Source organism: Saccopteryx leptura, chromosome 6 (genome assembly GCF_036850995.1).
Source record: "Saccopteryx leptura isolate mSacLep1 chromosome 6, mSacLep1_pri_phased_curated, whole genome shotgun sequence".
Taxonomy (NCBI): Eukaryota; Metazoa; Chordata; class Mammalia; order Chiroptera; family Emballonuridae; genus Saccopteryx; species Saccopteryx leptura.
In genome coordinates this window covers 27,387,638-27,410,582 of record NC_089508.1, presented here as the reverse complement: position 1 = coordinate 27,410,582, position 22,945 = coordinate 27,387,638, and the positions used below count along the sequence as shown (strand labels likewise).

Here is a 22,945-nt window from a genome sequence, read left to right as displayed (position 1 = left end):
CCTCTCTCTGTCTCTGTAAAAAAAAATAATAATAGCCCTGGCCGGTTGGCTCAGCGGTAGAGCGTCGGCCTGGCATGCAGGGGACCCAGGTTCGATTCCCGGCCAGGGCACATAGGAGAAGCGCCCATTTGCTTCTCCACCCCCCCCCTTCCTCTCTGTCTCTCTCTTCCCCTCCCGCAGCCAAGGCTCCATTGGAGCAAAGATGGCCCGGGCGCTGGGGATGGCTCCTTGGCCTCTGCCCCAGGCGCTAGAGTGGCTCTGGTTGCTGCAGAGCGACGCCCCGGAGGGGCAGAGCATCGCCCCCTGGTGGGCAGAGCTTCGCCCCTGGTGGGCGTGCCGGGTGGATCCCGGTCTGGCGCATGCGGGAGTCTGTCTGACTGTCTCTCCCTGTTTCCAGCTTCAGAAAAAATACAAAAATAATAATAATAATAATAATAATATGTATGTATGTATGTATTTATTTATTTATAGATTTTCGAGGGAGTCCAATGGCATATGAAAAGTTCATGCCCCCCCCCAAAAAGAAAAGTTCATGCCCCTCAACACACACGCTGGGATGGTGGACATTTCCATAAACTTTTATATTGATTGACATTAATTTTGAAAGTCTTTGTCAATGTAAGAGGCCATCCCTTCATCCCCCCTTTTATATTTTATTAAATTTATTGGGATTACATTGGTTAATAAAGTTATATAGGTTTCAAGTGGACAATTCTATAATGCGTTATCTTTATATTACATTGTGTGTTCACCACCCCAAATCAAGTCTCCTTTCATAATCATATATTTGACCCACCCTACCCTTTCTGCCTTCCTCGCATTGCGCTTTCCTCTGGTAACAGCCATACTGTTGTCTGTGTCTATGAGTTTTTGTTTGTCTTGTTTGTTGCTTTCATTTTTATATTCCATATATAAGTAAAATTATATGTTTCTTGACCTTTTCTGACTGACTTATTTCACTTAGCATGATATTCTCAATATATCCATGTTGTTGTAAATGGCAGTATTTCATCTTTTCTTATGGTTGAATAGTATTAAGAGGTCATTAAAAGATTATATAAAAGTACAGGGAAAAGAAAAACATCTAAAACAGATTATAGTAAGGAGTGTTAAGTATAAGTGGGAATAGTACTTATTATATTAAATGGTTACTATTGTAAGTACATGTACCATTTGTTATTTAATTCTTGCCATACCCCTACAAGAGAGCTACTATTATTATCTTCTTTTTACTCCTGGAGACTGAGAAGTTAAGTGACTTGCCCAGAGTCAAACAGCTGGTGAGAGACCTAGCACTTGAATTCTGGTCTGTCTGATGCAAAGCCCTTCTCACTGCCTTTTTTTTTTTTTTTTTTTTTTTTTTTTTTTTTGTATTTTTCTGAAGCTGGAAACGGGGAGAGACAGTCAGACTCCCACATGCGCCCGACCGGGATCCACCCGGCACGCCCACCAGGGGGTGACGCTCTGCCCACCAGGGGGCGATGCTCTGCCCCTCCGGGGCGTTGCTCTGTTGCGACCAGAGCCACTCCAGCGCCTGGGGCAGAGGCCAAGGAGCTATCCCCAGCATCCGGGCCATCTTTGCTCCAATGGAGCCTCGGCTGCGGGAAGGGAAGAGAGAGAGAGAGAGGAAGGAGAGGGAGAGGGGTGGAGAAGCAGATAGGCGCTTCTCCTGTGTGCCCTGACCGGGAATCGAACCCGGGACTCTGCACACCGGGCCGACGCTCTACCACTGAGCCAACCGGCCAGGCCTCACTGCCTTTTTTATGGCATGAATATTAGCTTGAATATGGCTGGTTTCATCTGATTGATTCTTGCTAGTAAATATACCCTACAAAATCATAGCTTTAACTTAGCTCCACTTTCTTTGCATAGAAGAATTTTAAAAATAATTTTTATTGCCTGACCAGGTGGTGGCACAGTGGATAGAGCATTGATCTGGGATGCTGAGGACCCAGGTTCAAAACTCTGAGGTTGCTGGCTTGAGCACGGGCTCATCCAGCATGAGTGCAGGGTCACCAGCTTGAGCATGGGATCAAAGACATGACCTCATAGTTGCTGGTTTGAGCCTAAAGGTCACTTACTTGAAGCCCAAGGTTGCTGGCTTGAGCAAGGGGTCACTGGCTCAGCTGGAGCCCCCAAATCAAGGCAAATATGAGAAAGCAATCAATAAATAGCTAAAGTGCTTCACCTATGAGTTGATGCTTCTCAGCTCTCTCTCTTCCTGTCTGTTTCTCTAGCGTGTGTATGTAAAAATAAGTAAATAAATTTTATTTATTAACTTGAGAGAGAGAGAGATCTATTTGTTCCTGTGTGTGCCCTGACTGGGGAACCTCAACCTTAGTGTATCAGGACAATACTCTAGCCAACTGAGCTATCTGGCCAGGGTCCTAGAAGAATTTTTTTTTTTTTTTTTTTTTTTTGCATTTCTCTGAAGCTGGAAACAGGGAGAGACAGTCAGACAGACTCCCGCATGCGCCCGACCGGGATCCACCCGGCACGCCCACCATGGGGCGACGCTCTGCCCACCAGGGGGCGATGCTCTGCCCATCCTGGGCGTCGCCATGTTGCGACCAGAGCCACTCCAGCGCCTGAGGCAGAGGCCACAGAGCCATCCCCAGCGCCCGGGCCATCTTTGCTCCAATGGAGCCTTGGCTGCGGGAGGGGAAGAGAGAGACAGAGAGGAAGGCGCGGCGGAGGGGTGGAGAAGCAAATGGGCGCTTCTCCTTTGTGCCCTGGCCGGGAATCGAACCCGGGTCCTCCGCACGCTAGGCCGACGCTCTACCGCTGAGCCAACCGGCCAGGGCCCTAGAAGAATTTTATATCCTTTTTATATTATATGTACTTTTAGAGGACGGAAGGATTCATCTGTGGGATTGAAAGGGTGATTTTGGGCCCTGGCCGGTTGGCTCAGCGGTAGAGCGTCGGCCTAGCGTGCGGAGGACCCGGGTTCGATTCCCGGCCAGGGCACACAGGAGAAGCGCCCATTTGCTTCTCCACCCCTCCGCCGCGCTTTCCTCCCTGTCTCTCTCTTCCCCTCCCGCAGCCAAGGCTCCATTGGAGCAAAGATGGCCCGGGTGCTGGGGATGGCTCTGTGGCCTCTGCCTCAGGCGCTGGAGTGGCTCTGGTCGCAACATGGCGACGCCCAGGATGGGCAGAGCATCGCCCCCTGGTGGGCAGAGCGTCGCCCCTGGTGGGCGTGCCGGGTGGATCCCGGTCGGGCGCATGCGGGAGTCTGTCTGACTGTCTCTCCCTGTTTCCAGCTTCAGAAAAATGAAAAGAAAAAAAAACAAAAAAAGAAAAAAAAAAAAAAAAGAAAGGGTGATTTTTAGCCCTGGCTGGTTGGCTCAGTGGTAGAGCATTGGCCTGGCGTGCAGGAGTCCCGGGTTCAATTCCCGGCCAGGGCACAGAGGAGAAGCGCCCATCTGCTTCTCCACCCCTCCCCTTCTCCTTCCTCTCTCTCTCTCTCTTCCCCTCCCGCAGCCATTGGAGCAAAGTTGGCCCAGGTGCTGAGGATGGCTCTATGGCCTCTGCCTCAGGCGCTAGAATGGCTCTGGTTGCAACAGAGCAACGCCCCAGATGGGCAGAGCATTGCCCCCTGGTGAGTGTGCCAGGTGGATTCCGGTCGGGCGCATGCAGGAGTCTGACTGCCTCCCCCGTTTCCAACTTCAGAAAAATACAAAAAAAAAAGGGTGATTTTTTTTTTTTTTTAGATTAATACTAAGAAGAATTTTCAGAAAATGAGAACTGTTAAAAGGCAGCTTAGTGAATTAATGAGATTTGAATTAGTGGTACTTTGTCTCTAGATGTTTTTCTTATAGAAAGGGTTTCCATGTTATGTGAGAGATTATATAGTCTGATTCCTCAGGTCTCTTCCAGTTGTAAAATAGGATTCTGTTAGTCCTCATGTTAAAATGAAGATCCTTAGAAGACATGATCATGAGAACACCTTGTCTGAATGTCCTGTGAACTGTTATTCATGAAAGGTTTTTGGGGAACTCAGTACTGATCCTGTAAATCTATGGAAGATTGGGGGAAATATAGTACACAGAGGCAAAGACATGCAGGTTTTCTGTGTGTTTAAGATTAAGAGGTAAAGTATAACAGAAAAAGTTTCTTTATTGAGAATTTTCTAGAAATATGTCTCAGTCAACCCCATTTCCTATTGACCAGTTCTTTTGTTTTTAATTTTAGCTGAAGGAGAATTTAAAGAACACAGAGCGGAAACATCAGGAGACTCTTACAAGATTGGAAAGCAGGTTTTTTGAAGAAAAGGTATGACATATTAAGAATAATTAAGAACTCGTTTATTTACTAGAACAACATAAATGTATTTACATTCATTCTGAGACATATCAACTTTCCATTGTTACCTGATTAGAAGACTGTTATCAAATCACAGTAGAATAAAACACAGGGAAAATAAAACCTGTTTTGGATATCTCAATGTCTAGTCTTTTCCCCTTCTAGTTAGAGATTCTTGAAATCCTCAAGTGAGATTGTCGTCTTACCAATGCTTTAGGACACATCCCCCTCAGTTGGGCGTTTCCCTCTGGAACTAAAGTTGCACGTACCTTACTATATAGGGAGGTGGGATTGGAGAGGTCACTCTGGTACACATGAAGTGCATTTTAATTATTGTTATTGTTTAGATCGCATCCTAGAATATAATCTCCATGAGAACAGGAACCCTGTCTGTTTTGTTCACTGTAGACTCTCTAGTATTTGAAAATCCTGGTACACTATTATTGCTCCATAGGAATTTGTTGAATGAATAAAGACTCTCATAAATAATAACTCTCCTCGCTGTATTTTTTTTTTTTTTTTGTATTTTTCTGAAGCTGGAAATGGGGAGAGACAGTCAAGACAGACTCCCGCATGCGCCCGACCGGGATCCACCCGGCACGCCCACCAGGGGCGATGCTCTGCCCACCAGGGGGTGATGCTCTGCCCCTCCGGGGCGTCGCTCTGTTGCGACCAGAGCCACTCCAGCGCCTGGGGCAGAGGCCAAGGAGCCATCCCCAGCACCTGGGCCATCTTTGCTCCAGTGGAGCCTGGGCTGCGGAAGGGGAAGAGAGAGACAGAGAGGAAGGAGAGGGGGAGGGTTGGAGAAGCAGATGGGCGCTTCTCCTGTGTGCCCTGGCCAGGAATCGAACCTGGGACTTCTGCACGCCAGGCTGACGCTCTACCACTGAGCCAACCGGCCAGGGCCTCTCCTCGCTGTATTTAAGAACTTTCACCTAGCTCTGCTTTGCCATACTGATGTGGAGTGTTTTTCTTATTTATCTGTCATGTTGATTTTTAATGGGGAAATTCAGAGATACCTTAAGGTTCCTGTGTTCACATTATCTTCTTTGCTGGCTCCTCCATCAATAGTTGGAACACCTCACATTGGGTCATATGGAGAGGAGTATTTTATTTTATTTTATTTTTTAAAATTTTTTATTTACTTTTTTTTTAGATTTTATTTATTCATTTTTATTAGAAAGAGAGAGGGAGAGATAGAGAGAGAACAGGGGAGGAGCAGGAAGCATCAACTCCCATATATGCCTTGACCAGTCAAGCCCAGGGTTTTGAACTGGTGGCCTCAGCATTCCAGGTCAATGCTTTATCCACTGTGCCACCACAGGTCAGGCCTTATTTTTAATTTTTTTACAGGGACAGAGAGAGACTCAGAGAGAGGGATAGATAGGGACAGATAGACAGGAATGGAGAGAGATGAGAAGCATCAATCATCAGTTTCTTGTTGCGACACCATAGTTGCTCATTGATTGCTTTCTCATATGTGCCTTGACTGCAGACCTTCAGCAGACCGAGTGACCCCTTGCTCAAGCCAGAGACCTTGGGTCCAAGCTGGTGAGCTTTTTGCTCAAGCCAGATGAGCTCGTGCTCAAGCTGGCGACCTCGGGGTCTCGAACCTGGGTCTTCCGCATCCCAGTCCGACGCTCTATCCACTGCGCCACTGCCTGGTCAGGCCAGAGAGGAGTATTTTATTTGACATTATAAAATAGATAACTTTTGAAAAAGTTTTTCATTTATTTGAGAGAGAGACAGAGAGAAGCATCAACTTATTGTTTCACTTAGTTGTTCCATTTAGTTGTGCACTCATTGGTTGCTTCTTATATGTGTCCTGACTGGGGATCAAACCCACAACCTTGGTGCACTGGGGTGACTCTATCCACTGAGTCACCTGGCCAGGGCCAATATTTAACTTTTTTGTGTGTGTATTTTTCTGAAGTGAGAAGTGAGGAGGCAAAGAGACAGACTTCTGCATGCACCCAACTGGGACCCACCCGGCATGCCCACTAGGGGGCGCTGCTAGGCCCATCTGGGCTATTGCTCCATTGCAACCAGATCCATTCCAGCGCCTGAGGTGGAGGCCATGGAGCTGTCCTCAGCACCTGGGCCAACATTGCTCCAATGGAGCCTTGGCTGTGAGAGGGGAAGAGAGAGATAGAGAGAAAGGAGAAGGGGAAGGGTGGAGAAGCAGATGGGCGCTCTCCTGTGTGCCTTGGTCAGGAATCGAACCTGGGACTTCCACATGTCGGGCCAATGCTCTACCACTGAGCCAACCAGCCAGGGCCAATATTTAACTTTCTAACATGTAAAAGTTGTTGTTAGGAAAATAGCTTTGGTCTGACCTGTGGTGGCGCAGTGGATAAAGGCATGGACCTGGAACACTGAGGTCGCTGATTCAAAACCCTGCACTTGTCTGGTCAAGGCACATATGGGAGTTGAAGCTTCCTGCTCCTCCCCCGTTTCTCTCTCTCTCTCTCTCTGTCTCTCTCTCTCTCACTCTCCTCTCTAAAATGCATAAATAAGTAAAAATTAAAAAAAAGAAAAGAAAAATAGCTTTGTATTGAAACAATCTGTTTTCTTTTCTTTCTTTTTTTTTTAAAGATTTTTTTTTTTTTTTTTGTATTTTTCCGGAGCCAGAAACGGGAGGCAGTCAGACAGACTCCCACATGCGCCCGACCGGGATCCACCCGGCATGCCCACCAGGGAGCGATGCTCTGCCCATCTGGGGCGTCGCTCTGTTGCGACCAGAACCACTCTAGCGCCTGAGGCAGAGGCCACAGAACCATCCTCAGCGCCCGGGCAAACTTTGCTCCAGTGGAGCCTTGGCTGCAGGAGGGGAAGAGAGAGAGAGAGAGGAAGGAGAGGGGGAGGGGTGGAGAAGCAGATGGGTGCTTCTTCTGTGTGCCCTGGCCGGGAATCGAACCCGGGACTCCTGCACGCCAGGCCGACGCTCTACCACTGAGCCAACTAGCCAGGGCCAATATTTAACTTTCTAACATGTAAAAGTAAAAGTTGTTGTTAGAAAAATAGCTTTGTATTGAAACAATCTGTTTTCTTTCTTTTTTAAAAAAAGATTTTATTTATTGATTTTGCAGAGAGAGGAGAGACAAGGACAGAGAGTGAGAAGTATCAACTCATAGTTGCTTTTCTTTAGTTGCTCAATGATTGATTGCTTTTTGTCTATACCTTGACCAGGCAAGCCCAGGGTTTTGAACGGGTGACCTCATCATTGCAGGTCAGTGCTCTGTCCACTGTGGCACACAGGCCAGGCAAAACAGCCGATTTTCTTTTTTAGCACCGACTAGAAAAGGAAGCTGAAAAGAAGATAATAATGCTGGCAGAGAGAGCCCACCATGAAGCTGTTGTGTAAGAGACTGCTGCCTCCCTCCCTCCCTGCCTCCCACCCACCTTCCTTTCCTCCCTCCCTCCCTCCCTCCCTCCCTTCCTTTTTTCTTCCCTTCCTTCCTTATAGCCTCTCTTACCTCTATGCAGGTCTAGTTTGTTCTTATGCTGTCCCACTTCTCTCCTGGTTTGCTTTAAAATTTCTGTCTTATTTTCCCTCACTGTTTCTAGAAAGAGAACTTTGTGTTTCCATCTTCTTTCCTTCCACCCTTTCTGTAGCAGCATGGGGTGAAGGTAAAATGTGGCTTTGAGGTTAGACTGGTTCTCAACATATATCAACATGCCTATCAAATGTAGGAAGATTCCTTAACTTTTTTTTTTTAAAGATTTTATTTATTAACTTTAGAGAGAGGAGAGAGAGAGAGAAAAAAAGGCAGGGAGGAGGAACAGGAAGCATTAACTCAGAGTTGCTTCTCATAAGTGCCTTGACCAGGCAAGCCCAAGGTTTTTTTTGTTTTTAAATGGAGAAGCAGATGGGCTCTTCTCCTGTGTGCCCTGGCCGGGAATTGAACCCGGGACTCCTGCACGCCAGGCCGATGCTCCACGACTGAGCCAACTGACCAGGGCCAAGCCCAAGGTTTTGAACTGGCAACCTAAGTGGTCCAGGTTGATGCTTTATCCAGTGCGCCACCACAGTATTTATTTAAAATGAAGTTAATAATAGCAACCGGGGAGGGTTTTCATTATCATTAATGTTGGAGATAAAGCAATCATTATGCTAGTTTGGTAATATCTGGAACTTGAGACTCTGTTTTGAGATCTTGTGTCTCCCTATTTCAGGCAATTGAACAATGCTGGAAGAGCTGTTTTTAAAGAGAATGTTTATCTCCAGAAAGCTCTTGACTACCACCTGAAGGAAGCTGATACTCTACAAAAAAATTCTGAGAAGTTGCGAGAGTCTCAGACTTTCCTTTTACATAATAAGGTTCCTTCTCGTTTAGACTGTCCCCCCGCTTTTCTTTAAAGAATTGGGTTGGTAAATACTAAGCATTGACTATAATAAAGATATGTAAGGACAAAGGGACCGTTTTTCTTCTGTATGTATGATATACCTTTCTTAACTTAAAAAATTAATTACTGAATGACTAAGAAGCATTAGACCTGCCATTATAAAGAATATATCAGAAACATAGATATAACTCCTATCATCTGCTACTTGAGAATACTCATTTTTCTTTGCTTAGAATTGGTCCCTGAATCACTTATGAACAGACTCAGCTGTAGCAGCCCTGATAATAGTGGCATCCTCATATAAAGGTTTATTCTCTCACCTAAAGGAAGTCTGGAGGTAGCATTCCAGAGCTGGAAGGGTAGTGCCACAGTGTCAACAGAGACTCAGCATCCTTAACTGTGACCTGCAACATGTGGCTTACATCCTCAAAGTTACCTCATGGCCCATGACAGCTGCTGGAGCTCTACCACTATTCAAACAGCAGGAAGGAAGGAGGACAAGAAGGAAAAACATATGCCCTTCTTTCTAGTGGTCTTCCTGGAAGTCCTACACACTTTTCTACTTACATCACATTGACCAGAACCTTCATGGCTTTGCTGAACCACAAGAGAGACAGGGACTTTTCAATTGAGCTTATTGCTTCCCTGAAAAAAAAAAATCAGGTTTTATTACTCAGGAGGATAGAGACGATGGACATTGGGGATAGGCAATTAGCAGACTGCCAGAGTTTCCAGTATATAGGTGTTAAATTAATGTTTTTACTGTATAGTCTTATTGATTTTGGAATTGCCCTTTTGATAATATAAGATATTAAAACCTTTCAAAATTTTAGGGGAAGGAAATTTTCTTTCTTTATTTAAAGTTCTTTCTTTCTTTCTTTCTTTATTTATTTATTTTTTACAGAGACAGAGAGTGAGTCAGAGAGAGGGATAGACAGGGACAGACAGACAGGAACGGAGAGATGAGAAGCATCAATCATTAGTTTTTAGTTTCGCGCTGCAACACCTTAGTTGTTCATTGATTGCTTTCTCATATGTGCCTTGACCGCGGGCCTTCAGCAGACCGAGTAACCCCCTGCTCGAGCCAGCGACCTTGGGTCCAAGCTGGTGAGCTTTGCTCAAACCAGATGAGCCCGCGCTCAAGCTGGCGACCTCGGGGTCTCGAACCTGGGTCCTCTGCCTCCCAGTCCGACGCTCTATCCACTGCGCCACCACCTGGTCAGGCTAAAGTGTTTTTTTTTTTAAATTTATTGATTTTACAGAGAGGGGAGAGAGAGAAAGTGGTGAAAAGTATCAACTCATAGTTGTGTCACTTTAGTTGTTCATTGATTGCTTGTCATATGTTCCTTCACCAGGCAAGCCCAGGGTTTCGAACTGACAACCTCAACATTTCAGGTCATTGCTTTTTTCCACTGCACCACCACAGGCCAGGCAGAAAATTTCTTAATTAGCAAAATCAGTGGTCTCTACAAGTCTAGACAAGGACCCTAAGATGTTTTTTACTCTCTATACAGAGAATACCAATATATCACCATTTCAACCTGGCATCAAACTCAAATCTCAGGAAGTAGTGCAAATTAGTGAGGAACTTTTAAGTTCTCAAATTGACTAAAGAAAAAACAATCACCTCTCTCATCTTTCTGTTTTTAGGAGATCAATGAGCTGTTAGTTAAGGAAAAGATTATGCAATTTACCCAGCAGAGATCACAAATCCAAACTCTTCAGAAGAAGGTGGTAAGCTTGGAGACTGCCTTGAGATGCATGGCCAAAGAGTTTGAGGCTGAAGTTCTAAAACTGCAGCAGCAGGCAATAGTGGATAACCAAGCCAATCAGCTTGAAGTTTACAGGCTGCAGTACATCGTTCAGATGAAGGACAAGGAAATGAATAGAGTGAAGAAACTGGCCAAGAACATACTGGATGAGAGAACAGAAGTGGAAAGGTTCTTTGTAGATGCTCTACACCAAGTGAAGCAACAGATTGCATATAACAGGAAGCATTATAAGCACGTAGCACAAGCTGCTTTCAATTTTAAAATGCGAGAGGCATATGCGGGAAGAACAGATTATCCCAAAATTCGAACCTTTGATGGCAGAGAGCACAGCACCAATAGTGTGAATCAGGATCTTATGGAGGCCAATAAATGGTACTAGCAATTCTTTAATATTTCATCGTTTATTTTGCTATTTTTGTGCCCTTTTGAGAAATAAGGACCCTGAAAAATTCAGTTTGACAATATCTATTGAGTAGATTACTTAATAATTTACAGGAATTACTGTATTCATCTTTGTTACTCCAATGCTTAGCATAATTTGTGAAGCCTATTAAATAGTCTTAGCCAGTGTACTCTTTTCTTCATAATAGAGACTTGTTAAAGAGATTAGATTATTTGTCTCATAGAATATCATTATAGTATCTTTTAACATGCTCCTTTATTTTGTTTCCTATAAACTAGTTATAAAGGTTTGATTAGATTCAGGTTAAACATATTTGATAAACATACTTTCATAAAATTTTTGTAATGTTCCCTTTACTATTCTGAGATGAAATTAATAGGTAATAATATCTAACCAAACATATAATTTAAAAAATCATTCTTGACCAGGCCATAGTGCAATGGATAGAGCATTGCCTTGGGATGCTGAGGACCCAGGTTCGAAACCCCAAGATTGCTGGCTTGAGCACAGGGTCTCCAGCTTGAATGTGGGATCATAGACATGACCCTATGGTCACTGGCTTGAACCCAAGGTTGCTGGCTTCAGTAAGGGGTCACTGACTCAGCTGGAACCCCCCCAGACATGGCACATATGAGAAAGCAATCAATAAACAACTAAGGTGCTGCAACAGAGAATTAATGTTTCTCATTTCTGTCCCTTTCTGTCTGTCTTTCTCACTAAAAACAAACAAAAAAACCAATTTAACAATTAGTTGTAACAATTCTTATGTAGAACTGTCCCATGGATTAGAACTCAGAGGTCGGGAACCTATGGCTTGTGAGCCAGATGTGGCTCTTTTGATGGCTGCATCTGGCTCACAGACAAATCTTTAATAAAAAAAATAATAGTGTTAAAAATATAAAACATTCTCATGTATTACAATCCATTCATTTCCTACCGCTTATGTTCATGGTTGCAGGTGGCTGAAACCAATCACAGCTGTCCTCTGGGACAACACCAAATTTTTATTGGATAATGCATAACATACATGGGTCGTTGTATGGCTCTCATGGAATTACATTTTAAAATATGTGGCGCGTGCCTGACCAGGTGATGGCGCAGTGGGTAGAGCGTCGGACTGGGATGCAGAGGACCCAGGTTTGAGGCCCCAAGGTTGCCATCATAAGCGTGGGCTCATCTGGCTTGAGCAAAGCTCACCAGATTGGACCCAAGGTCGCTGGCTTGAGCAAGGGGTTACTCGGTCTGCTGAAGGTCCGCGGTCAAGGCACATATGAGCAAGCAATCAATGAACAACTAAGGTGTCGCAACGAAAAACTAATGATTGATGCTTCTCATCTCTCTCTGTTCCTGTCTGTCTGTCCCTGTCTATCCCTCTCTCTCTGTCTCTGTAAAAAATTAAATAAAAAAAAAAATTAAAAAGAAAATGTGGCATGCATAGCTTTCTCAGCCAAAAAGGTTCCCGACCCCTGGATTAGATGAAACCCAGTAGTGCCCCCCTCATCACTATATTAAACAAAAATCCCCTGCCTGACTTGTGGTGGTGCAGTGGATAAAGTGTCAACCTGGAACACTGAGGTCGCTAGTTCTAAACCCTGGGCTTGCCTGGTCAAGGCACATATGGGAGTTGATACTTCCTGCTCCTACCCCCTTCTCTCTCACTCTCTCTCTCTCTCCTTTCTAAAATAAATAACTAAAGTCTTAAAAAATTATATTTAAAAAAATCTTCAGGCCCTGGCCGGTTGGCTCAGTGGTAGAGCGTCAGCCTGGCGTGCAGGAGTCCTGGGTTTGATTCCTGGTCAGGGCACACAGGAGAAGCGCCCATCTGCTTCTCCACCCCTCCCCCTCTCCTTCCTCTCTGTCTCTCTCTTCCCCTCCCACAGCCAAGGCTCCATTGGAGCAAAGATGGCTCGGGCGCTGGGGATGGCTCTGTGGCCTCTGCCTCAGGTGCTAGAATGGCTTTGGTTGCAACAGAGCAACGCCCCAGATGGGCAGAGCATTGCCCACTGGTGGGCATGCCGGGTGGATCCTGGTCGGGCACAAGCGGGAGTCTGTCTGACTGCCTCCCCATTTCCAACTTCAGAAAAATACACACAAAAAAATCTTCATAAATTTCCAAAACATATTGTAGAGATCTACTGCCACTATGATAAAGGTAGCAGAAAGCCAGAGACAGTTGTAGACTATATACAATGATTTATCATTTTCTTTTTCTTTCTTTTTTTTTTTTTTTTTACAGAAACAGAGAGACAGAGAGAGGGATAGATAGGGACAGACAGATAGGAATGGAGAGAGATGAGAAGCATCAATCATCAGTTTTTTGTTGCAACACCTTAGTTGTTCATTGATTGCTTTCTCATATGTGCCTCATCCCAGTCCGACGCTCTATCCACTGCGCCACCGCCTGGTCAGGCAAGAGTATTCTTTTTTCTTTTTTTGCTTTTTTTTTTTTACAGAGACAGAGAGAGAGAGTCAGAGAGAGGGATAGATAGGGACAGACAGACAGGAACGGAGAGAGATGAGAAGCGTCAATCATTAATTTTTTCATTGCGACATCTTAGTTCATTGATTGCTTTCTCATATATGCCTTGACCACGGGCCTTCAGCAGACCAAGTAACCCCTTGCTAGAGTCAGCGACCTTGGGTCCAAGCTGGTGAGCTTTGCTCAAACCAGATGAGCCTGCGCTCAAGCTGGCGACCTCGGGGTCTTAAACCTGGGTCTTCCGCATCCCAGTCTGACGCTGTATCCACTGTGCCACCGCCTGGTCAGGCAGGCAAGAGTTTTTAAAAATTATATTTTATATCCCAATGAAATTAGATTCTTCAAAGGCCTTAGCTCAAGAAACTTAAAAGGACTCTTAACTACTTACTATATACTTAACGTCTTATTAAGAGTGCTTCCAAATGTATTTTCTTCTTTAAATTATTTTTTTAAATTTATTTATTTTTTAAGTGAGAGGAGGGGAGATAGAGAGACATACTCCTGCATACACGCTGACCGGGATCCATCCAGCAACCCCTATCTGGGGCTGATGCTCAAATTAACCAAGGTATCCTCAGCACCCAGGGCCACGCTCAAACCAATAGAGCCACAGGCTATGAAAGGGAAAGAGAAAGAGAAGGGGGAGGGGAAGGGGAAGAGGAGCAGGATGGTTGCTTCTCCTGTGTGCCCTGACTAGGGATCAAACCCAGGAAGTCCACACACTGGGCCGATGCTCTCTCTGTCCACTGAGCCAACTGGCTAGGGCTTAAATTATTTTTTAATGGATTAATTTATATTATGTTAAATTATATAGCTGCTGGGAATGTTGAACATAGTTAATGACTTCTGAGAGATAAGACTCTTCTTCAAAAATGTTCATACTGTGTATAATTTTTTTAACCTCCTTTCCATATTCAGAAATCTGTAATAACACAATTTCCAAGAGAATCACTGTAATTACCTTTTATTTATTTAATGTCAAGCAAGTTGAGTCCCTATCAAACATAAGGCTTTTACATTCTCTTGTCTACTGTGTATCAATTGGTTTGTAAGTTTTCAGAGGGCAGTACACAAACTGATTCTCCCCATTGTTATTGCAGAAACTGGACTCTTCCTGTTCTGCCTTCTGTGTGACTTTTCTGCTACTAAGCAACTTGTCACCTTAATCTCAGTTTCCTATTGCTTTTTCCAGCAGGACAGAAATGGTGTTTAAAATATTATATCATCTGCTTAAGAGGCAGATTGGAGAAGGATAGATGAAGAATATGGAGACAATAAAACAAAACCTAAACTTTTAAAAGAAAACTAACACAAGTGCCCTATATGTGAAAACTTTCTTACCTTATATAACATATTCTACCTGCATGTCAGCCAGCTTTTGTTTTGTTTTGTTTGTTTGTTTGTTTGTTTTTTTACAGAGACAGAGAGAGAGAGTCAGAGAGAGGGATAGACAGGGACAGACAGACAGGAACGAAGAGATGAGAAGCATCAATCATTAGTTTTTCGTTGCGCATTGTGACACCTTAGTTGTTCATTGATTGCTTTCTTATATGTGCCTTGACCGTGGGCCTTCAGCAGACCGAGTAACCCCTTGCTCAAGCCAGCGACCTTGGGTCCAAGCTGGTGAGCTTTGCTCAAACCAGATGAGCCTGCGCTCAAGCTGGTGACCTCAGGGTCTAGAACCTGGGTCCTCGGCATCCCAGTCCGACGCTCTATCCTCTGCACCACTGGCTGGTCAGGCTCAGCCAGCTTTTGTAAATAGCAAGTAAACTATGAATCTTCTGGGAAATTATAGTGTTGAGTAAAGACCTGCCTGGAAAGCTTAGCCATGTGCTGACTTGGAGGTAAGAAAATAGACTAGATAAGTTACACGTTATTGTCTAAATTTGCCTTTTGTTACTCTATCTTCATAGCAAAATATATAATACAAAAGAGATGTTAAAAGGAATTTATTGGCCCCGGTTGGTTGGCTCAGTGGTAGAGCATCAGCCGGCATGTGGAAGTCCCAGGTTCCATTCCCTGCCAGGGCACACAGAAGAAGCGCCCATCTCCTTCTCCATCCTTCCCCCTCTCCTTTCTCTCTATCTCTTCCCCTCCTGTTGCCAATGCTCCATTGGAACAGAGTTGGCTTGGGAGCTGAAGATGGCTCCTGGTCTCAGATGCTAGAATGGTTCCAGTTGCAACAGAGCAACGTCCCAGATGGGCAGAGCATCGCCCCCTAGTGGGCTTGCCAGGTGGATCCTGGTCGGGCGCATGTGGGAGTCTGTCTCTCTGCCTCCCTGCTTTTCAGAAAAAAAAAAAAAAAAAAGAAGGAATATATCAATAATCTTACCAAACAACTGTTTTTTTTCTTGTCCTTGTGTATATCTGGATATATTATATCGTATTACAACTTTCTATTTTGTTTATTTGCTTGCTGTTTGAGCACTCATTTTCATGTTATAGTTTTTCTTTTCTTTTTTTTTTCTGAAGTTGGAAATGGGGAGGCAGTCAGACAGACTCCCACATGCGCCTGTCTGGGATCCACCCGGCATGTCCACCAAGGGGCGATGCTCTGCCCATCTGGGGTGTTGCTCTGTTGCAACCAGAGCCATTCTAGTGCCTGAGGCAGAGGCCATAGAGCCATCCTCAGCGCCTGGGCCAACTTTGCTCCAATGGAGCCTTGGCTGCGGGAGGGGAAGAGAGAGACAGAGAAGGAGAGGGGGAAGGGTGGAGAAGCAGATGGGTGCTTCTGGTCAGGAATCAAACCCAGGACTTCTGCACGCCAGGCTGATGCTCTACCACTGAGCCAACCAGCCAGGACCTGTTATAGTTTTTCTTATTTTCATTTTAATGACTACATAACGTTTCAGGTTGGCTAGCATATTGATATCCTTTTCAACTTAATGATTTGTAATGGATACAGTTTGCTTTGTAGTCATTACACTTGAAAACCTCGTAACATTCAGTTAAGGTTTGGAAATTTCCTTTTTCATAATTACATATTTTACATTTTAAAAAAAGAGATGCTTCCTTTTACTATATTTTTTCTTTTTCTTTTTCTTTCTTTTTTTTTTTAATTCTTCAGGAAGGATCCCAAAGGAAATGTTGATATTGGAGATTTGACTTGGGAGCAGAAGGAGAAAGTCTTACGATTGCTCTTTGCAAAAATGAATGGTTTTGTTCCTAGGTAACTCCTATCTCTGTAGTGAAATACCAAGTTGTTATCAACCCTAGAAACCATATAGGAATAGTGAACATATTCTCACTTGGAATGAAAGGATTAGGAAAAGACTAGAAAATAAAAAAAGATCATACTGCTTAGCTATGCAACTCTCAGAGATAATGAAAGAGCATGAAAATGAAAGATGAATTTAAAGGGGGGTAGAAAAGAAATTAATTTTAGATGTTTAAGGTGAATCTTGTTAAGAAGATACAACATTGATCAGTTGAATGAATAGTAACTGAAGAGAAGCATAACAACTATTAAGACTTTATTAATCTGCAAAAATAAGTAAATGATTTTTTTTCTAAATTTTTTTAGATTTTATTTATGCATTTTTATAGTGAGAGGAGAGAGAGAGAAAGAAAGAGAAAGAGTGGAGGGAGGAGGAGCAGGAAGCATCAACTCCCATTTGTGCCTTGACCAGACAAGCCCAGGGTTTTGAACCGGCAACCTCAGTGTTCCAGGTTGATGCTTTATCGGCTGTGCCACCACAGGTCAGGCAGTAAATGATTTTTAAACCAATTGTTTTTATTTATTTATTTATTTAAATTTATTGATTTCAGTGAGAGAGAAAGATAGGAACATCAACCTGTTCCTGTATGTGCCCTGACCAGGGATCAAACTGGCAACCTCTGTGCTTTAGGATGACGCTCTAACCAACAGAGCTATCTGGCCAGGGCTAAACCGATTGTTAATCAAGAGAATCTCCAATACCAGGAAAAATACCTAAAAAGGAAAACAAAAACCCACAGATATTTAAAATAATTCTTCTTAATTATTGTTTTACTCTCTCCACTATGTTTTTAATTTCTTTTCTTTTTTTTGCTAGAAATTTATCATGCATAATATATTTCAGTTTTTCTTTGTTTTGTTTTGTTTTTTTACAGAGACAGAGAGAGAGTCAGAGTGAGGGAAAGACAGGGACAGACAGACAAGAACGAAGAGATGAGAAGCATCAATCATTAGTTTTTCATTGTGCATTGCGACACCTTAGTTGTTCATTGATTGCTTTCTCACATGTGCCTTGACCATGGGCCTTCAGCAGACCGAGTAACCCCTTGCTTGAGCCAGCGACCTTGGGTCCAAGCTGGTGAATTTTTGTTCAAACCAGATGAGCCCTCGCTCAAGCTGGTGACCTTGGGGTCTCAAACCTGGATCTTCCACGTCCCAGTCCGATGCTCTATCCACTGTGCCACTGCCTGGTCAGGCTCTCCACTATGTTTTACCAGTGACTATAACCCTGGTAACGAACTAGAAGGTGGGTAAGTTAAATCCACCACTTACTGATTGCTTGTTACACACTTGAGGCTTGTGTTAGGTACTCTGGGGATTCCAAAGAGTTAAGAGACATTGCCCTTGATCTCAGAGACCTTACATTCTGGTTGCACAAACATAACAAGCCAAAAGAATAGGTGGCATGAGGTATAATTGGAGTTCACACAATACATCAATGGGCCAGAGGAGTCAGGGAAGACTGCAGTCAGGAAGGCAGAAAGAGTATGACTCTGTGGGGTGCCTTGTAGGAGAGTAGGATCATAGGGAGGGCAGAGGGCGCATTAGGCAAGGGGCATAGTAGACTGTAGAAGCAAAAGCCCAGGGGTAGGAATGAGTATCAGGTATTTAGGAAACATTGAGGAAAAACTGCCTAATTTGAGGAAATTTGGTAATGCTAGAGAGTAAGTAGTAATTAGAAAAAAGGATTAATCTATAGATTAAATTATGATGAGCTTTGCCCTGGCTGGTTGGCTCAGTGGTAGAGCGTCGGCCTGGCATGCGGGAGTCCCAGGTTCGATTCCCAGCCAGGGCACACAGGAGAAGCGCCTATCTGCTTCTCTACCCCTCCCCCTCTCCTTCCTCTCTGTCTCTCTCTTCCCCTCCTGCAACCTAGGCTCCATTGGAGCAAAGTTAGCTCGAGCGCTGAGGATGGCTCTGTGGCCTCTGTCTCAGGTGCTAGAATGGCTCTGGTTGCAACAGAGCAATGCCCCAGATGGGCAGAGCATCGCCTCCTGGTGGGTGTGCCAGGTGGATCTTGGTCGGGTGCATGCGGGAGTTGTCTGACTGCCTCCCCGTTTCCAACTTCAGAAAAATACAAAAAATAAATAAATAAATAAATTATGATGAGCTTTAAAAACCATGCAGAGGCCCTGGCCGGTTGTCTCAGTGGTATAGCATCGGCCTGGCGTGCGGGGGACCCGGGTTCGATTCCCGGCCAGGGCACATAGGAGAAGCGCCCATTTGCTTCTCCCCCCCCCCTGCTCCTTCCTCTCTGTCTCTCTCTTCCCCTCCTGCATCCAAGGCTCCATTGGAGCAAAGATGGCCCGGACGCTGGGGATGGCTCCTTGGCCTCAGCCTCAGGCTCTAGAGTGGCTCTGGTCGCGGCAGAGTGACACCCCGGAGGGGCAGAGCATCGCCCCCTGGTGGGCAGAGCATCGCCCCTGGTGGGCATGCCAGGTGGATCCTGGTCGGGCGCATGCGGGAGTCTGTCCAACTGTCTCTACCCGTTTCCAGCTTCAGGAAAATACAAAACAAACAAACAAACAAAAAAAACCATGCAGAAAAGCCTGAACTTAGGCAATTGTAGATTCTAGAGTAGTAAAACACATTTTTCTTCTATACCCCAAAGGAATATAAAGAGCAATAAACCATACTCTCCTGCTTTCACTGGAAGGGCTCAAAGGTTATTGTTCTCTGAGCTAACCTGAACCTAACATTGACAAGTGTGATGGACTGGAGGACAAAATAGAGGTGGGGACCAGCAGAAGCTGCTGCGTTATTCATGTGGTGGTGAGGGGTTTAGACAAGAGTAAGACCTGTCAGAAAAAAGGGAGGAACCTAACCAGGTGGTGGCACAGTGGACAGAGTGTCAGCCTGGGATACTGAGGACCCAGGTTTGAGGCACTGAGGTCGCTGGCTTGTGCGTGGACTCACCAGCTTGCGCACAGAATTATCAGCATGATAATCTTGTCAACATGGTCGCTGGCTTGAGCCCGAAGGTGGGTGGCTTGAGTCCAAGGTCGTTGGCTTGAGCAAGGGGTCACTAGCTCAGCTGTAGCCCCCGGGCAAGGCACATATGAGAAAGCAATCAGTGAACAACTAAAGTGCCGCAACCATGAGTTGATGCTTCTCATCTCTCTCTCTCTCCTCTCTCTCTCTCTCTCTCTCTCTGTTTGTCCCTTTCTGTCCCCCTACCCCATCTCTCTCTAAAAAAATGAAAAAAGAAAAAGGGGAAAATGGAGAGATGGGAAGGAGAATCAGAGCTTGGTGATAAAGGACAAAAGGAATTAAGACAACAAAGTGTAAATGTTTAAGGTTTATAACTTGAATAAAAGAAGGGTGGAATGAAAAGCAAATGAAAAATCTGGAAAAGCCAGAGTGAGAGAAATGTTTAAATTTATTTAACCTATTAAGTCATTTATATATTGAGTACCTGCTATTTATTGAGGATATCATGTTGAGCAAATAAAGACATCATGCCTAATATCAGGGAGTTCATGGTTTACATGGGAAGAAAATCATTATTCAAATCATCACACAAATATATACAAAAGTACAACTAGATTAGTGGAATCTGACCTGATTGAGAGGGTCAGGAACATTTCTGAGGAAGTAAAAGCTTGAGCTGACCTCTAAAAGGTGAATAGGAACAAAAAAGGGAGAAAAAAAAAACATTCTAGGCAGGAGAAATGAAAAGCATTTTCAGTGTCAAACTGGAGATGATGGCAATAGTGACTGGACTACATGGATGGGAGATTTGAGCACATTTAATGAAAATTGGTAAGTTCAGGAAAGTGCCTGATGGTAGAAAAGTAAAGGGTTTAACCTTTAGGAATAACCACAATTAATGAACAAGAGAATAAAGAAGAGTATAACTAAAGGAGAGTTTAAAGTATAGGCTAAGTATGCCCTGGCCAGATGGCACGCTTGGTTTGGAGCATTATCCCAAAGCACAGAGGTTGTGGGTTCGATCCCTGGTCAGGGCACATACAGGAGCAGATGGATGTTCCTGTCTCACCCTTCCTCTCTCTCTCTCTCTCTCTCTCTCTCAAATCAGTACAATAAACATGTTTTAAAGTATAGGCTAAGTGGAAGATGGAGGACTTTGAAATTGCTTTTTTGTCTCTGGTAGCCTTCCAAAGAGGTGGAGGTATGATCCAGACAGTAGGTACTGAATATCTGTCTTATTGTGAGTTTTCCGTACAAATACAGCCAGAGTTCCAGGCCTCAAGTTTCATACTGTGTTGTTTTCAACATTGGAGAAACAAGAATTGGGGTGAAATCTACCACTCCAAAGTAATGAACTTGAACCTGGCCGCCATGGGACCATGTCTAAGCCTGTTATAATCTCATGCCAGGTTTGGATGAAGAAAGAATAGAGGAATAGAATGGTGAAATGTTGAGATAAAGATGAGATTAAATGAGAAAGCTCAGATTTGGTAGGAATGAAATGATAAAAGTTCTATCAAGGCAAATAATTAGGAAGTTGGTAAGAGTTCACAGTAAATTGTATATGATTGTGAATCCAACAGTACAATATTTTTTTGTGTGTGAGTAAACTAAGTCAAAGGAGTATAAATTATTAAACCACTCTTTAATGTATCAGCAACAACTCTGGCTATAACTCAGGCCCTGGTAGTTGCTAAAGTATGTTATTAGATTATTTAAGATGGCTAGATTTTGAAGAGGTTTATGATGCTTTCATGTGCACCTAGTTGAGGACAATTTTTACAGATGGGTTGTGTCTATTTTTGTTTTTTGTTTAGTCTTTTGGGATATGTGTCTTTTTCTGCTAGCAAATCAACCTACTATACTTAAAAAAAATAAGTTGAAGCTCACTTTCAAATTAATATATTGAATTAGTGATAAATTTATTTCCTGCTCTTACATATAAGAAATTTTTATATTGTCTCTTTCCATTGGCTAACCTTTCTGTGTTCTGTGGTTCTTTCTGTGGTGGGAAGGGAATTTTTCTGGCTGTGTTTTTTTTTTGTTTCTGTTTTTGGTCAGTACAGTAAGTAATCTGGTTTAACCTTGCCTATCACCATTAATAGCTGTTATATCTCATCATCATCATGACCTCCATAAATATGTATTTCCACTCAATATGTCTCAACTTTAAGAGTATAAGTTTGTATTAACTTGCCTTAACATTACACTCTCTCTGTGTGTAAGCGTTTATTTTTGAAAATGAGAAGCCCATCCAACGTTAAGTGTTTATTTAGCACTTTTAGAGTATGGTTGAAATAAGAGCAAAAGGAGACACGGCCTCATTGTTAATTTTTACCCACCACAGGAAATACAATCAGAGCTCTAGGCCTCCAGTTCCAGATTATGTTGTTCCAGAAAATGGAGAATCAAAGGAATTTGGGTAAGGTCTCTTGATAAAGCAAAGAATGTGAGCCTGATCACAGTGGTTCTTGTGGACATCTTATATGTGCTAGAAATGACTGAGAGTAACATGACAAGTCTGTTGATCTATGTGTTTATGGTTGTTGACAGGTCTCTTTGTCATTATTGCAGGGATGAAAGTAGCCTTCAAGATCAAACCTTCATCACCCAGCAAGTACCAATCTCCGACTTTTCTGGTGAGCTGGTGATACCTGGTATTCAGAAAGGATCACAAGAGTCTGACACGGTAAGAAGTCTGTAATCTAACCAAACAATACAGAGAACTATTACTTCTCCCCACACAGCTTCTTGGTAAGTCATAGCTCTTTAGCTCTACTATCCAGGGGCTCTCAGGCATCAGTGAAATGAGCAATAATACTAGTATGGGATCAAGAACATTTTTATAACAATATCGACACCAAGGAAGGCATATACTTAAAACAAATACATATTTTTCCCTCTTAGTGTGGAAAACCCAAAAATGCCTTTCAAAATATACAGCCTAGGCCCTGGCCGGTTGGCTCAGTGGTAGAGCGTTGGCCTGAGGCGGGAGTCCTGGGTTCGATTCCCGGCCAGGGCACACAGGAGAAGCGCCCATCTGCTTCTCCACCCCTCCCCCTCTCCTTCCTCTCTCTCTCTCTCTCTCTTCCCCTCCCGCAGCCAAGGCTCCATTGGAGCAAAGTTTGCTGGGGCGCTGAGGATGGCTCTGTGGCCTCTGCCTCAGGCGCTAGAGTGGCTCTGGTCGCAACAGAGCGACGCCCCAGATGGGCAGAGCATCGCCCCCTGGTGGGCGTGCCGGGTGGATCCTGGTTGGGCGCATGTGGGAGTCTGAATGCTTCCCCGTTTCCAACTTCAGAAAAATACAAAAAAATAAATAAATAAAATAAAAAACAAAATATATAGCCTAGCCAAAATAGGTACAATCTTTTATGTAAGAATAAACAAAGTGACCGTGTAACTCTTGGCTTTGGATAGAAGTAGGAAGTCTGGGTCACTTAAGCTAGGGGGACAAAGACATTATAAGGAAGTATGGCACCATTAAACAAAAAAGC

General features: G+C 43.9%; 1 protein-coding gene and 1 non-coding gene across 4 annotated transcripts in view; both read left to right on the top strand.

Moving 5' to 3' along the window:
- BBOF1 (basal body orientation factor 1) overlaps positions 1-22,945 on the top strand; it is a 52,629-nt gene that overhangs the window by 23,000 nt on the left and 6,684 nt on the right. For 2 of the 3 annotated variants that reach the window (XM_066344209.1, XM_066344207.1), the window contains 7 exons: positions 4,192-4,272; positions 7,592-7,662; positions 8,479-8,623; positions 10,300-10,793; positions 16,371-16,472; positions 21,799-21,873; positions 22,026-22,450. In XM_066344209.1, coding sequence (XP_066200306.1) covers positions 4,192-4,272; positions 7,592-7,662; positions 8,479-8,623; positions 10,300-10,793; positions 16,371-16,472; positions 21,799-21,873; positions 22,026-22,155 — 1,098 coding nt within the window. In that variant the 3' untranslated portion in view covers positions 22,156-22,450. Of the gene's footprint in view, positions 1-4,191; positions 4,273-7,591; positions 7,663-8,478; positions 8,624-10,299; positions 10,794-16,370; positions 16,473-21,798; positions 21,874-22,025; positions 22,451-22,945 lie in introns of those variants that run through there. The other variant, XM_066344208.1, reaches the window with a different exon arrangement.
- Positions 22,400-22,473, top strand: TRNAS-UGA (transfer RNA serine (anticodon UGA)). The gene has a single exon. It is a non-coding gene; the product is annotated as a tRNA-Ser (tRNA).